A 16,997-nucleotide genomic window follows, 5' to 3' on the forward strand; every position below is an offset into this window, starting at 1 on the left:
TTCATACCTTTCAAAGGTATTCAAAGTACGTCCCTGTCCACACAGGACATGCCGTCATCACCTGATGCATCTTAGAAGTTGCCTTTTCATCCAGATGGCAAATCTTGCAGATACAAGCCAGCAAAAAGCGGGTGAAAAGGGTCTCAGTGACATCACGGGAGCCTGGGCCAGGGCTTATTTGCTTCACTTAATTTAGGCATCTAAACAAAGCCCTTTTAGGATCAGATTACTGCCCTGAGTCTCTCCACAGTCCATGGAAGGAGATGGCCCTTCCAGAAAACAATTCATTCTGGGAAGGTTTCACTCCCATCCGCCATCACAAGGACAGAAGGCAATTAGTCTTCTAATTCAAGCCGGATGGGAAAAATCCTTTAATAGCCCAGCAAGTTTTGAATGGAAATATTCCCCACTTGGGAAACACAGCTTGCTAAAGCTGAATTGGTTGCTCCTGACACATGATCTCTAACCACAGCACTTTGCCACCTTGTTTTATTATCATCCATTCATTTCCACAATTTTTTGATCAGTTCTGCACAAACAATAAAATCCTTGTCTTCTTACCTGCACGTTGAAAGTAACATCATCCAGAGGGGGTGGAGGGGGAAAGGCACCTTGTGATGTGATATTCCCGAGGTCATCCACAGGAGGTGGGGGTGGAGGAAGGAAGTCCCCTAGGAGAGAGAATGGGAGAACTTAAGACTAACCAGCATTTCCCCACATCATGACACAGATGATCAGAATGAACCCAGCAATACTCAGAACCCTGCCATCGGTTTTGTAGCACAGGAAGTCACACATCATTTATCCATCAAACGCTTAGCTGAAGCCCTCACTGCTTCAGGAGATGGCTGCGACAGCTCAGTAACGTTGGCAAATCACTTGGAGGTGCTCAGACCCTGCAGCAGAAGCTGACTTGCAACCAAGTCTGAAGCCACCAACAACCAGCTCCACAGATCAAAGTTTGGGTCTCAAACCTGCCGCAGACAACTACAAAACTTGCAATGAACACCCCTCATTCAGCCTTGCAATGGATCTCATGCAATGCAACCCCCTTTTGTGCTAAATTATGTCAGCACTTCTTGATCACTATAAATTCAGCATCGGATCCTGTCTAAAAGCAGGAATTCCCTGTTGCAGAGGACACACAGAGGGCTGGAGCCCAAACTCTAGACCAGCCCATCTCCTGCATCCCTACTGCTGGCAGGCAGCCATGCTCTTCACATCTCCTCTTCCTACAGGGACTTCATAACTTCACATAAAGGACCACTGGGAAGACCACAGTATCTTCTCAGTGACAACAGCCACATGATGGGCCAGCTGCAAGCTCAGAAGCATCCACCCTTTTAACTCTGACGAAGCTTTTTACACGGGACTGATGTACACGACATCTACACTTTATTTTGCTCATTTAAAACTTCCAAAAGTGCTGATGTGAAGACAAAACAACATACTGGCTGTGAAGCCATCCAGCTTTGTGTAGAGATGGGAGACCTCTCCTTGAGAACTTCATGGGAGGTGGGAGCACAAAGGAGAAAACAAGGACAGAGCAGCACAGGCTGCAGGCAGCAGGACACCAGGCTCTGAAAGCACCTCCTAGGGATGGAAAAACGGGCATGTGCCATTAGCACTGGATTTGGCTCCCAGAGAGGCAGCTGGCTGTAATTTGGATCACTTCGGTATATTTTTATTTCTTCTCATAAAGCTTGATGCTGCAAATAAAGCTGTTTGCTGTTGGCTCTCCCGTGTGCAGTATCTGGGATGGAAGTTCAAGATGAATAGCAGTGTGATATTTCACGTATATAGGCACTGTTGCTTTTGGAGGGTTTTAACCCTTTTGGTACAAACCATGGGCTCCCTCCTCGAACTTCCGTATCTCCATGCAGTGCCGCGCCACCGCCCAACTGCAGGCCCTCAGCACTATCCTCAAACACCAAGGAGCAGGCTCCGAGCCGCTCGGAGAGGTGCTGAGCCGAATGCCGGTGACCTGCAGCCCTCCGGGCCAGCCGTGCCCAGGGGCAAAGCCCCGGGCTCAGCCGGCCGCAGGCATGGGCACCAGCTGGGCACCACTACTGGCACGGCACCTTCATGCTGCTTGCTGTGGGAAGCAGGTGGGTCTGCAGCCCTAGAAAGCTTTGCTGTCCGATTTCAAATCACTCTTTGAAAGGCACAAACTCCCCCTAGGGCTTTTAGGGATCCTGTTTCCCAGGAAAGACATTTCTTCCCATTTTCCCCAAAGTGTGCATGGATAGGACTCAAAAAACCCCTCTGAATCCCCAACAAAGTATCATCCTAAATACAGATGCATGAAGACAGTTCAAAAACAACACACTGAAAACTAATTTAAGACAACCGTGTTGCTCCAATACATATAATTCCATAAAACCTACTGGCTCACGATATTATAGAATTTAAGATTGATTTAAAAAAAAAAAATTATGTCCAATAACATCTGCAGTATCCTCCTCTTTGCCCTATAACTAATCCGATCTTCTATTTCAAATCATATGAAATACAATACAGAGTAAAAAGAAAAGAAGCAATATTCTGAAACTAATATCTTGGTGGTTAGTTCTAAAAAATGCTGGGATGTTTGAGTGCTAAGTAAACTTTTCTCCTTTGCTCTGAAAATGACCTTCCAACCAACCAACGTGATTTTGCAAACAAATTCAACTCCAGCGCACACATAACTTCCCAAAGAATACACTTCAGATGAAGTTTCTCCAGTTAGTCCCTGCTCCAATGCCAAAACCTCATCTCCCTGCACAGCACATTAGTCAGACACTCGTGTTTTATTGCAACCTGTCAAAACACCTAAGCAAAATCAAGGCAGAGAATGTGTTAAAGGGGATGAGACCGGGAAAGGGGCAGGGTTTGTGCATAAAGAGAAAGGAAAAAAAACAATTGCCATAACAGAAGGGGGAAACAACGACTGCTAGAACAAACACTAAACAAATACCATTTTGCCCCTTTGGAAGATCCATTCCTCCCGAAAGAAAAAAACATTGGCAAGATTTTTCAGAAAAGGAGCAAAGGACAGAAACAGAGAAGAGCCCTTTTCTGGAGACTGGAAGAAAATACTTTTCTTTGCAGTAGGAGACAGCTGGCTCTAGTGCATCCCAGCCCAGCTCTGCTGACCGTCCTCTGTGTCAGATCAGCTCCTGGCTCCACCCTCCCCACAAATGGGAAGCTTTTTAGACTGGGAAGCAGAGAGCAGATGCCTGATGAACTGGGAGGACCTTGCAGATGTTTGGCCTTTTCCTGGTCCTCTGTGAACAGATGGACTTTTCTCCTTCACAGCTTTAGTTATTTATTCTGCCACTGCACTTCCCTCGTTCCCACACATAGCCATAGGACCCGATGCTGTTCCCACTGCACTCGCGGGAGAGTATTCCCTCGGATGCAGGAGGGAAAGCTGTTACTGTATTATTATTTTTGGCATTGTTGGAAGTCTCCCTCCGGCAGAGAGGGAAGCATGCAAAGACTATAACATCTGTGTCCTGAGCAGCATACGGTTTTAGATGACACGTGGAAGAAACAGGTCTACATTTGAGGGAGTAAAGGAGGAAGAAAAGCTGAAAGCAAGCTTACACTCTCTTTAATCAGGATCTCCCTACAATGCACCTCAGGGACCTTCCCTCAGCCCTGAAGCTTTCCAAGCTGGACAGATTTCAATTGCTTAGAGCTGGGCAAGCTGCGGGAGGAGGCAGGGAAGTCCATGTGCAGGCAGAGCACATAACTGCCACCCACTGCTGATCACCTCCAGTCCCAGCCAGCTACGCGGGGGGCTGTCTGGGGAAGGGACCGTCCCCTGGTCCGCATGGATGCACCACCAGCTGCGGAATAAACGGGGCTCTGAGGCTACCAGAGTTAACCACGGGCTGGTGGAAGACACATCCCACCCTTAGTGCTCACCCCCTCCTGACTGCTCCTCCGTGAATAAGGGATAAGATGGGCTTGTTAGTATTGATTGCTGCTCAGCACCGAGACTGGCATTTTGGTTGACATTCACCTGGAATCAGGCTGAACACTTGGAATTACTTCAGTTATCAGAGGGACTGCACAGAGCTCTGTCAACAGAGAGACATCAAGGCCCCTCCAGAAGGCAATTTATACTTCAAGGCAGGTGAAATCACCTTCTGATGGCAAGTACCCCACGGAGACAGCCTGGGGCAGGCGTGTCTGCAGGCAGGGAACAGCACCCTGCCCCTCCTCACACCACGGCACAGTTGCCTACAGCTCTTGCAACGAGAAATCTCTATCCATTACCATACATTTAGAGGAGAAAATAAACAATCCTCATTGCACCAGCTATTTGTTTCTTCTAATTACAGCTGTGAAGACCGTGAGTCGACTTATGAAGGGGCTGCGCAGTGCGACGCATGTGCCAGCTTGGTTATTTCAGATACGGCGGCGCAATGTGCCGTGAAACCACAGCTCTGAGCTCTTCTCTCATACCCATGCCTGCTCCTGCACCACAGCATCACCCGGTGCCACCATGAGAAATTATACCATCAGCCCTGGTAATGCTTTCCACCATATTTTACATACAAGTAAATAGAAAGAGATTAAGCCAGTCCATCACGGCTACGTTGGGAAACTGAAGCAGAGCCACAAGCAGAAGGGATGCCTCCCAAGCCCCAGCCCTGGCTTCTGATCCTGATCAAATCTGTGCCATGCAGATGCATCTGCAAGGTTTTACCCCTCTCCTCCCCACCCTCTTGTACTTTCCAAGATTTAGGCATATCATTATTACACTTTTCAAACGTACAAATAAAAAAACTGTTCAAAGCCTTAACAGACATCTACATCAGCACGAGCCTGTCAGGCTGAATAAGAGCTCGTAAGATTTTTGCCTGATGCCTTCTGGGTACATATACAAGCTCAGGAAAACATTCTGCCTTATGCAGCAAGCACTTTTCTCGCAGTCTAACCTTTAAATTTTTAAGTGCAGTTCAGTTTTTTGCAGGATCAGGGTCATGTCTCAAGCCTTTGTTTTCAGGGAGATAGATCTGCCAGTCAACAAAGGAATTACAGCAGAGTAACTGCCTCCCCCCTTGACTGACACAGTCGTTTAGACATGAAGATTTGCAGCTTTGAAACTTCGAGACACGAAGATGATCTCACACGTTCAGTAAGAAGAGACGGTTTGGGGGGAAAAACCCTCAGAAACACAAAAAAGCAAAACATCGTATTTTTCCCTGAAACAATAACTTAATGAAATCTATCAACCAACAAAACAGGGCTCACACTGGTTGTCCCAGATCTCTGGCTGACATCTGAAGACTATATGCCCAGATGTTTCTCATTTTTCTCCTTTCAAACAAAAATAACCCTTTCTCATTGTCATCTTGATAATTTCTGCCTCTGAAGCTGGTTCAGAATCAGTTTGAATCACCTGAAAAACACAAGCTCTCCCCGAGCAGACTAAGGACAGTGATGGAGCAAACCCCCACTTGCTGTGTTTCCATTCTGATCCAAATGGACACCATTCGGCAAAGTACTGAGCAGATACAGGCATCTCCCACTGCCCCACTCAAGTATTCACCTTCTAAGGCAGAATGCCAAAGTTTGCAATTTAAAGGCAATCTACATTGAAATAGCTAAGATTTACACTTAAACCCTTATTTGTTTAGCACCAGGCTTTTGATCGAGGCTACCATGAAGCTGTATTCCACAATAACCACTGCAAAAACCTGCAGAATATTGCAGTATTACTAAGTGGTCTGGGAAAATTCATACTGCAACAGTGATGCCGTAGGATTTGTACAGAAAACTTCAGCTAGATGTGACCTGGTGACTCTTAGCTGTGAACAGCATCTTACTAAGTTTCCCAAAATGAACGTTTTCCTGTAACATCTGTATTTAACACACACCACTGGACAAGGAAAGCACATAATTAAAATCACATGTTGTGTTGGTGCATCCCTGGTCAAAACCCTGTCGTGAGAGGTCACTGACACCATGCAGTGCAGGGGAAACCATCGCATGGTTACACACCAGCTCCACAACCTACCAAAATATACTACATCGGCCTGTGATTCCTAAAATAAAGCAGCTCCACCAACCCAGAGCACTGTTTAAATTACCACTCTCTTACGAATCACTAATCCCACCATTTGAACTACTTTTGCTAATCAGCTACTGTATTAACAAGCAGGAGGGAAGAAAAAAAAAAACCCACCACACTGGCTAATTTCATCCTCAACATTTAAAAAAAAGAATACTGAGTCTGTCAGGTAGTTGCACTGAAAATTTACTTCACCACCTGCTAGCTGAAATATTGCTTTTATGGATTTATATTGTATTAAAAGGTCACTGGCTGTTTAAGTCTTAAACAGTTTTAATCATTCTAAAAGTCTCTTAACAGTAAGAAAAGGAAGCTCAGAACAAACAGCAGCAGGGATTCTAATTAAAAGGGCCAATTCATCTAATTTTATTTGGGGTTAATTATTCAGGATTCACTCTCTGATGTGTAAGGAATAGCAATTAGTAATTTTAGTGATTTGAGGAACATTGGAGGTGTAATCAGTTAAAATGAGTGAGTGTTTACAACACAAGATGTTGAATTAGTTTCTCCCAGCTGGAGAACAGGAACATTAGTCTCCTACAGTTCAGGACTATGAATCGCAGTCCTGCTTAAAATATCCTCTTCAAATTAAAAAAAAAACCCACCACCACACACCAACAATCATCTGATAATTTTGTTTACTACGTGGAAAGTCAATAGGCAATGCATACCATGGCAGCTAATGCATCATCACTTCCTACCTTCATCCCACCATCCAGGTACCCAAACCCCTGGGATTCATTGGAATTGATTCCCAACATTTTTCCTACCTGTACAGCCTCAGCCAGACTACCACCCTCACGCCACACTGCCTTTTACCACAGCTAGCTGAGATAACGAAAGCAGCAGCCTGTGAAACTTCCAAGTGTTAATTAACTCCGGTGGTTAAATATACAGAGGAAAAATGACCGATTAACTTAAAACCTCCAGGTACAATTCCTCCTGCAAACGCAAATCCCAAATAGCTCCACTGGAATCACTCTAGATTTCTTCCAGCATTACTACAGTCAGAATAAGGTACTAAAGGTTTCAGGAGCAGATGAGACTCTGATGGGGACAGAGGGAAACCAACAGGGGAAAGTGCCAACGGGGAGATCCAGCACTAGCTGCTTTGACATTTGGGTCTGAGCTGAGGCAGCAGCTCAAAAGCCTTTTTCTTTTTTTACCACCTCTTACGAGGTAACTGGGTTTTACCACCATTCAGGCATAGCCTAACGGTGTAATAGCACCTAAAGGTACTTCAGCGGGACTGGAGCTGGACGCCCTTGCCTTGCCCACAAGTTTGTGATGGCTAAAAGGAGCAGCATGGGCACGCCACGCCAGGCTCACTTCAAGCGGCGCAGCTTTTATTGACCAACTTGATTATAGCACAAACAGAGGCTATCTTTAGTGTCCTGTGCACACATCTGTCACTCCAGCTCTGGTCACCAGCGGGGAAAATCCCACCCGCCTCTGGTTCACATCAGAACTCGCTGACCTCCCTCTCAAAACACCCCCAAAACAGTAATTAGCACGAGGGTAGGAAACAAGGGCTCAGTTCCCCAAATTATGCAAAATCTCAGCCGCTTCGCCACAGTGGATGCCCCTTGTTGTGAAAAGAATGCCTTTTTTCTTTTTTTTTTTTTTTTTTTGGTGAGACTATGTTTTTATTTAGGTTGTGTTTGCAGACACCTACCCATGCCATCCTTCCCAGCAAAATGCAACCGATGCTCCTGCAGCCCCTATGGTCACGGGGTAGGGTGGAGGCAGGTATACCACATGCTGGGTTGTTTCCCCCATGCACATGAGCCCAACATCCTACACATCATACATTTACGATGCACAAAGGCATCGATACATGGCTGCATTTCGATTCTTCAGCTTATTTTTCTGTAAGACTGTGGGGCAAAGCATTCCAGCTAATGTCCCACAGCAACCTCTGCAACAGAGATGACATTTTGCTCACCTCAACAACCCATTTTGTAAACACGATGCAAATAAGCCAGTTCTGCCCCCACTCAGATCACATTACCCATAACAGCTAACTCCGTAATGCCGATATCTGCTTAGGGGTGAGGTCTGCTAGTATCAGAACTCAGCTCTACAGAAAACAAATCAGTCCTTTACTAAAGCTTAGCGAAGCTGAAGTTAAGCCGATGCAAGAAACAGCCCACGGCACTGTAAAACTTTAATTAAAATATGTGCTGAAATAGAAGCAGAAAGAAGAGCCATAAGACTAATGGAAAAGCTCTAGGTACTGTCCCTTGTCACAGACTTCTTTTAGGACTTCAGGGATGTCACCCAGCCTCACTGTGCCTGAGTCCATGGGCATGCAAAGCTCTCCTGTGCCTTCTCTCCAGTGTGTAATTGTAGACGTAAGGACAGTTTCCATCTTACTTGGTCTGTGCAGCAATTAGTATGATGAGACCCTGCTTTCAATTGCAGCTGCTCAGGTCTGATAATGGCAACAAAAGTAGTTCCAAATTATTTAAAAAAAAAATAAAAATGACAGAAAACAGCCTACCGAGATGGAAGGATTTCAACACAAACAACTGGAAATATGCTGGAAATCAGGGCATCTAATGCAGAAGAGCAAGCCCTATTCTTGGGGGGAAACATGGGCTGCATTCCCACACACCATCACTCTCCTCTGTGGAGCGAAAGGTCCATGAAACAACTCAATGAGGGAAAAACCTGCCTCGAAACAAAACTGAAATGGGTTATCTATTTATTAGATTATGGTGTTCAACTCATTTGTTCATTTCTAAGAGCTCCTGACAAGAGTTGACATACGCATGAATTTACTAAAGAGGGCTGTTGTGAAAGAGTTGGGGAAAAAAACCATTACCTACACCACCGGATTAAGACCTCATTCTCCCTGGCTGTTGTTGTGTGGTACAATCAAAAGGCATCTTGTTTTTCGGTCAGCTTTCTCCCCTGAGGAGGCAGCTAGGGAAGATGGGGACCACATCCTTCAGATACATCCTTCCTTATCTCCAACCAAACCCCCTGTGTGCCTAGTGATGAAATAGCAAAACACTGCACAGATCGCAAGAAGTATCTCTCAGAGCTCTTTACTACCAAGGGACTTCCTCAAGTCTTGGAAGCTGCAGTCCACAGTTTTTAAGCAATCTTGGACTTACTCTTTGCTTGTAACTGTTTTTGTGTTGTTTTCCCACTTTGGGGTGAATCACAATCGAAGCTGTCAGAGGAAGCCCAATGCGCTGCAGCCTTGCCTTGCGCCTTGGAGCCAGCAGCGGCCTGTGCTGCAGAACATCTGGATGCGCTGGATCCATTCTGCCTGCCCAGCATGCAAAGGAGAGGGACAACAAAACCCACTGCTGTAACTAGACCATTTCCCTTGGTGATGTTCCTGCAAGGTGTCCCCTTCGCAAAGTCTTCTGCTCCTGGCTTGAGAGACTGGAGCAAAACACCGAGTGGGAAATGCATGTATGGCTCTCAGATGAACCGATCAAACAAACCCCCATAAACCGGTTTTCAAACTGGCTCATTTAGTTTCTCCCTTTCCCACCCCTCCCTATGTAACTCTTATAAACTTCCAAACTTGGAAAGATTTAAAGCAAAACACGTGTCTTTATCAAATGTGTCTTAGTTCACTGTTTTCACCAATACAAAACACCCTGACTTTCTTCCTTCTGTTGCAACCAGTCAGTGCTACTGGGGAGCAGAAAAAGTAGCTAGATTTTCTTTGCGCTATGAAATTCATGGCTTTCTTATTCACCATTGTAACAGTTGAATAATGATTTACATCCTTAATCCCTGAAGATAATTCAAGATAAAATTAAATGTTGGATAAATAGAATTCACCTCTATCTTCTTCTTTCAAAGTAAATAACTACTGCTCCATATCCATATTTTAGGGACATGGTTTAGCAGTGGACTTGGCAGTGCTAGGTTAATGGTTAGACTCAACAACCTTAAAGGTCTTTTCCAACCTAAACAATTCTATGTTTCTATCTTCATACATAAATTTATAGAAATACATACTTATACGGAGCGGTGGTTTTGGAGGGAGTTTGGTTTCTTTCACTGATACACATTAGAAAGGTCACATACGTTCTGGCTAGACCATGGAAGAGAAATGAGTTTATAATCAAAAGAAAACAAAAAAAATTAAAAAAAGAAAGGTGTGTGTGTTTCTTTCAATGGGTAGATCCCACCTGGAGGTGCTCTACGTCCTCTCTATAGTACTTCTGGATAACAGAGAAAGCAGAGGAGAAAAAGAATGATGCAGGCTTTCTCTTCTTTGAGATTAATTTTACCCTAAACCTCTGATGTACAAGCTTTCTGTACCAAGGATCACTGCCCAACACCCCAAAGTCACTATACACACTTCGCATGTGCGGTTGTTACTGTATTTTAAGCAGAAATGATTTAAATTTTACATTTTTGCATAATTCAAAATAACTAGTTAGGAAACAACGTGTTAAACTGACTTTTTAGATAAGTAACTACATTTATGTTTTCCATATTCCACAAAATCCCCTACTGAGAACTGTCCCCATCCTTCTCCTTGCTGGTCACAGCCCAGCGCATCACAGTGTGGAACACACGAGGAGAGAGACTGCTTCCCATCAGGAGCATCCTAAAGCAGGCAAGGAAGAGGTGCACAACAGAAGCACAAAAAGGACTTCCCAAGGATGACAATGATATTCCTGCTCATGATACTGGTGACATTAAAATTCACTCCCTGAACCGACCCAGGCAGAGTGCCTATTGTCTGAATAGAAGCAGGGATAAATGGTGGCAGCACGGTACCTGTGTGGTTTCGGGGGACATGTGGTGCTCATCTTGCGTTCCCAACAGGAACGACCATGATATTGTAGCCATCCAAGCCCACATTTCAAGCTTTTGACCATTCTGAGAAAGCAGTCCAGCATACAGTTTTGCTGTGTCTCTGCTCAGCATATGGTGCCTCCCTTCCACAGAAAAAGTATTGGGGTCTGACAGCAGCCCAGGGTAACACAGAGGGTGCCCTTGCACTAAAACACACACACCAAATGCAGGGTCAATTATTTAGTGTAGAAAAATCTGGGTGAGATTGTTTTCAGATTGAAGTATAACTTTTCTATTTAACCAATAGAAAATGAATTACTGAAATATTTGTGGATATTGTTAAGAGGAAAAATGCGGAAGAAAATTAAAATCGTCTGTAAAGATTGTGGTTTTGTTTGAAAAGCCAGAGATTTTATTCTTGAAATAAACTGCTGTGGAAAAAAAAATGGTAACAAATTGTAGTAACATATTGCTCCAGTTTCTAGGCTGGACTTCTGAAATCTCCACTCTGAGGTTTGGTTTTCATTCAGAGCTGTTACTTGGACAATTGCAGGGGAATAAAAATATTAAATCAGGCTAGGTGGGGAATCTCTCTTGATTTTCTTTCATCCTAACTTCTTCTCCAGCCTTGCTGCAGCAAAGTGCAAAACCATTCTTTTCAGATTAATGATTGATCTTCATTCTAAATCCCCACTCCAATATTAATAACCTCTCAGAAAACAATTAAAATGGATATATTGTTTGAGCATGTGCTCAGGGAAGAAGAGATGAGGATAAATCTTCTATGAGAACAAAAACCTTTATCATACTGAGGCCCGCTGATGCCTGCAGTGACATACAAAGGTTATTCACTGTAACATATGCATCTCCCCATGCTACCAACAAGCACATGCCTGGAGCAGTGAGTAGGAAGGAGAGAGTGCTCAGCAGCACAGGGAAAGAGTAAATGGTCCATCTCACCTTCTAACAAAAATCCCTCCATCAGCAAGATTGAAAGAGTAGACCACCTCCTCCATCAGATAGAAGATGCTGCAGGAAGGAGAACAACTTCCAATTTGACATTACCAGCAAGTGCAAAGAGGCAGAGAGACCCCAGGCAGGCGTTTTGCTTGGAAATTATTTCAATGCACAGAGGTGCCTGATGTGCTGAGGCTCCATGTTTCATCATGTCATTTGGAGTTGCTTATTAGCCCAGGCTCCCTGAGCGCTGAGAATTTTGCAGCCGCTGTCTCTGCTTTCTTCATGAATCACAGCAAGGTGAGAAGTGTCTTCTGTCTCACTTCAAAGCAGTGAGAACTGCTTTGGACTGGCTTGCCTCTACACTGCTCTAAGATTGCTGCTCTCTGTAGCAAACTAGTTGCATCAACACCATCCAGCCGCTGGTCTACATCTCCCCCACAACCTAAGCGGTGCCCTGGAGCTGAGGACTATCACTGCTCTCTTGCCTTTTTCCATTCCCAAGTGAAACAGTGAGAAGGTTGTGCTGCTGCTTGCCAACATGGTGTTTTTACAGCATACCGAGGCAGCATGCTGTCTGCCCTGGTAAGAGTGCACGTGGAGATATTTCGGGATGCAGAGGAGGACCATCTCTGACACAGAGAGGCAAACCTGAGGGTCATGGCCCGAACATCTGCCTAGAGAAGAAGAGAACCATCCTCCTTTGGAGAGCACTAACCAGCTTTGCTAAATGAAACCAAACAGCAGGTTTTGAAAACTCACATTGCAATTTTACAGTGCGTGACTCGCTGCATGCAGTCATCCACAGTGACTGCTTTATGCAAAAGCAAAACTCATTCCTAGAGGACTTAAACAATCACAGACAGATTTCCCTGATGAAAGACACCCAAATGAATAACAACCTTATTTAAGGAGAAAACATGGCATGTTTGGGTACCTGAGCTGTCAAGCAAACAAGAAGTAGTAATCAAGAACACACCTGAGAATGATCTGAAATTAGCTGATGTTTATCTTTCTACACAAAGGGAGAATTTTAAATTTAAAAATACAGGCATAACCTAGCTTTAAAATCCAGTACCACATCTTGGCAAAACCTAAATGTGGATGTTGAAGATCATTTAAAGAATGGGACTGTCTGCTTTCAAGAGACTGACAGATTTACTCCACATCCTAATCGAGCCATACATATCACATCATGTCATGGTGATTAGCATCTTGCTTGATTAAAATCTTTAATTCCACCGGATTTAAAAGGCTAATTTGAGAGCCACTCAGAAAAGAGCCCAAGGCTGGAGCTGATCACAAGCACAGAACAGCACGCTTCGACTGCAGCGCTCTTACAGACTCCCCTTGTTCTAAATCATCTAGCCAAGATAGGTAAACAAAGGTGTGTGTCAGGTCAGCCAGCAAAATCTTCCGAAGCAATGGCTCTCCGCTCATCACGAGAAAGAAGATAAAACCTGCTTTGGCTCTTTTTTACAATATATTTAACATTTGCAAGAGAAAAATCAGGTGACTGCTTAAAGCTTGGGATGATGCATGCCATCTTCAAGCTATTCTTGAGTGAAATGTTTAATGTTTCATGTGGTTGGGAAATGGCTTAAATTCCCTGCTGAATTTTTCATGCCCATACACAACTTAGTCTTTATCAAAAAAATCCTCTTCAATTATGTACTTTGCAGAAAACGCAGAAATTCTTTGGAAGAATTCTAGCCGCTTTTTTCCCCCTTTTTGTTGTTTCTCAGCTTGCTAGAGTCTGCACAGAACATCCTTCCTTGGATATGCCCACTGAAGTTACCTGGGCTTTACCACTCGTGCTACTCATTGAAAATCAGCTCGGCTGTCTTTCCCCTCATATCTCTCCATGCCTCTGCTTTTGTTGAGGAGAATGGGAAGACAGAAGAGCACTGGGGAGGGGCTAAAAGGTTGCAAACTTTTGGACAGACCCCGCATTTTACTGTGACACACAACAGGGAGCTGTAAATCTGCAGCAGCGGGGCCACCACGGAGCAAACCTGGCAGGCAGGCTGCCTTTGGGCAGGAAAGCCTGCAGAAGGCACGCTGTTCCCAGTGCAGGAGATGTGGCAGGAAAATGAGCAAAATTAGAGCACTGTAACGTGCTGACTATTCCTGGAGGCAGAACAGCCTCTCAGGAGCTATTGCAGGAGAGCAAAGCAAGAACAGCCCTCAGACCACTCTAACCCACGTCACAGGCACCCCCAGGAACATAAAGCCATCCTCCCGTGTTCTGTCCTGCCAAGCAGCTCGGGCTAAAGACACTGTCTCGCTGCTGCTTTTGTTCTCTAAACACCTTCATTTTGCTGAGCATACACCCCCTAAGGTTCCAGGAATATTAACATAAGCCACACACAGAGATTATTTTAAAGAAGTGATTCCCATAGTTCCCCTATTTTTGGAGAAGCATCTTACGAAAGCTTCCCTAATATATTGGAACAGGACTCGTATTATCTCTTCATAAAAGGAATCCAACTTCTAGGCTTCTAAATTCATTGGTAAGCAGCTTGGACTTCCTTTTATACTGTAAGATTTCCTTCCCATAAGATGCAAGATATATTGCCTCAAGGGAAAAGCAGCTTTATGAAGAGGAAGCCATGTGTGCCAGAATTGTTCTCTTCCATTATTTGCAACATCCTTTCTCCCTCCCATTGTTTTAATAGAGTTGGTCACCAGAAGAACCTGCAGCAAAAGCAGTGATACCCTCATCAGAGCATCTACCTGCCAAGAGCCTCAGACAACATCTGCTTTTTTGCAGAGCCTTCTCGACGTCCAGAAAATATGTTTCCTGTGCATGCCCCATATGCAGTTCTGATAAAAAACATGGCTTTGCTAATAGACTTACTTTCTGCTGTTCCCACCAGAACAACATTTGAGACGGCTCATCGGTAATCTTCCAGCTACAGACAATTTTGTAGAACTTCATTGAATAGAAGGAAGAAGAAGGAAAAAAAGAGAGAGAGAAAACACATTCAGTAGCGACCAGTGTTATAGGGAAGAAAAAAAAATAATTACAAAACTGGTGTCTGATGTTCCTAGGAGTGATACAGAAACGTTCCCCTCGTGCATGCACATGTTTGCATGTAGCACGGACTCGGTTCCATCCTTAAGTTCAAGTGCATGCTTAAATGTTACATCTCACTGGCCTTTGGAAAGCATGTATCGAATTAGGCATTTGTTGAAATGCTTTGCTAATCAAAAGGATCAGTTTACGTACTTTCCCTGAAGATTCTGCTGAAAGGAGGCTGAACAGTTGCAGTGGGACCTCTCAGGAGATCCCCAGTTCTTCCCCAACGCATTCATTTGCTAGGATTTCACTCTTGCACATTCAGCTTTGGTGACTCAGTATAGGAACCTGGGACCAGGGAATTTGCAGCATTAGAAATGACAGTATTACCAGGGGTAGCTAATGTAACCACAGATCCCTCCCTCTGATCCAGATCACACACTTCACCATGGCCACAGACACCTCTTCAATTTCTTTTAAAATCTCCCTGAAGGGGTATAATCTCCCCAGACACAAGCAGATGGAAATCCAGGGTTCCCCCAAATCAGAAACTACTTGATTTGGGACACAAGGAATCTGCTGCCAGGAGGACTGAAAGGAGTTGCTAAAAATAAGCAAATATTCCCAGTGTTTCTGCACTCCTCTCCTAGAAGCGAAATGATCAAGAGGATTAATTTTAGAGTACGCACAGTTTTAATGTGAAAAAACCCAAGCTGCATCTTAGCTTTTAAGTAAAGACCAGATGGAAAGTCTATCATTGCAAATGCCAAAGGGAGAAAACACTCAAAGTTCGCTCCAGGATGGAAAGGTCATTTCTAGTCATCCTTGTTTTAAATGTTCTCAGAAGCACTCAAGCTTTTTGTAATAAGATGGTTTTCCTGCAGTTTATCAACTTGATTTCCTCCAAAATAAAATAAAAAAACTCCAAAACAAAACAAAAATCACCAAACAATACAAAACAGAAACTTTAAAGGCAGGCGCCAGCTCTGTTTTGTCCTCTCTAGAGCAACAGAGTCATTAAATTTTTAATAAATTACTGTTTAGATGACAAGAAATGCCACAAAAACGATACGTTGATTCCACCCAGGGGTGTTTACTTAGAGCTTCATGGGGAGATTTATGAGATGACAGGCAACAGACAATGTGTCAAAGAAGACTGAAAAGCGACACTTCACTTATCAGGTACTGATGTCGATGAAGAACATGTCAAGCTGATGAGAAATGGACCAGGTTTCACCACTGTGTTCAAAGCAACATCCCAAACCCCACCGAAGACCATATGCCAGGTGACCAATGCAGATCCACCAGCCCATTTGCATCGTAACTACATGCCACCGGCCGTAAGATCTGAAAAGCTCAGTAAGGACCTGCTTAGGGCTAAAGGTGCCTTCTTTACTCTAGCAGCTTACATACGATGACTAGGAGGTGGCAAAATTGTGATCGGTGATTTTCACCAGAGTTATTAGGGTGACCTGAAGACAACGCAGTGCTTACAGTTTTCGTCCACTTGCCAACTCATGAGAACTACAAACACTCAGCTTCAGCTGCGATTTCCCCAGCCCCTAGTCTCCATGTGCCAGCTAACTGTGAAACAAACCCCTTCCACGCTAAGATAAGCCCACAGCTAAGTACGGTATGTGAATGAGCCTGCCGGGACACAGCTTCCAAACCCTAACAGGAAAATATTTAATCAGAGACAGAAAATTCCATTCTCTTATTTTCCACCAAATATAAAAAAGCACATAGATATGATGATATAAAATTGGCATTTTCACAGTAAACACATCTGTGTTCCGGTGCAGATTCTGTTTTAATGTGCACCCAATAAGTTCCCAATAAGAACTGAAGCTACTGGCTAAAGCTGGAAGTGTTTTGTCCTTGCAGGCTGTGCCTTCTCTCAGCTCAACTAGGCCAGCCCTGACAAGAAGTATCTGGCTTCAGGTCTTCCTTGCGCATAAATAACAAATGGACTTGCAAGGTCCAGACAGCTGCATTTATGTAAACCCACTCAGCGGAGCCATCGCTGACCTGACTTAGCGGCAACGGGGCTGCGCAAGTGTCAGCAGGAGACGTGACCTGTGGTACCGCTGCATGAGGGACAACCAGGCAAACCCAAGATTTCATTCTCAAACAGCACGCTAAAATGTTGGCATCAGCAAACAAACGCTTTGTTGT

The 16,997-nt window shown here is 44.3% G+C and overlaps 1 protein-coding gene across 4 annotated transcripts in view; it reads right to left on the reverse strand.

Moving 5' to 3' along the window:
• The window catches only part of LOC121096563 (LIM domain containing preferred translocation partner in lipoma), a 356,409-nt gene that overhangs the window by 190,624 nt on the left and 148,788 nt on the right, over positions 1-16,997 (reverse strand). For all 4 annotated transcript variants that reach the window (XM_040612605.1, XM_040612602.1, XM_040612603.1 and 1 more), the window contains one exon: positions 562-671. In XM_040612605.1, the coding sequence (XP_040468539.1) occupies positions 562-671 (110 nt within the window). The remainder of the gene's footprint in view (positions 1-561; positions 672-16,997) is intronic.

The sequence above is a fragment of the Falco naumanni genome, chromosome 13, assembly GCF_017639655.2.
Source record: "Falco naumanni isolate bFalNau1 chromosome 13, bFalNau1.pat, whole genome shotgun sequence".
In the NCBI taxonomy this organism is placed as follows: domain Eukaryota; kingdom Metazoa; phylum Chordata; class Aves; order Falconiformes; family Falconidae; genus Falco; species Falco naumanni.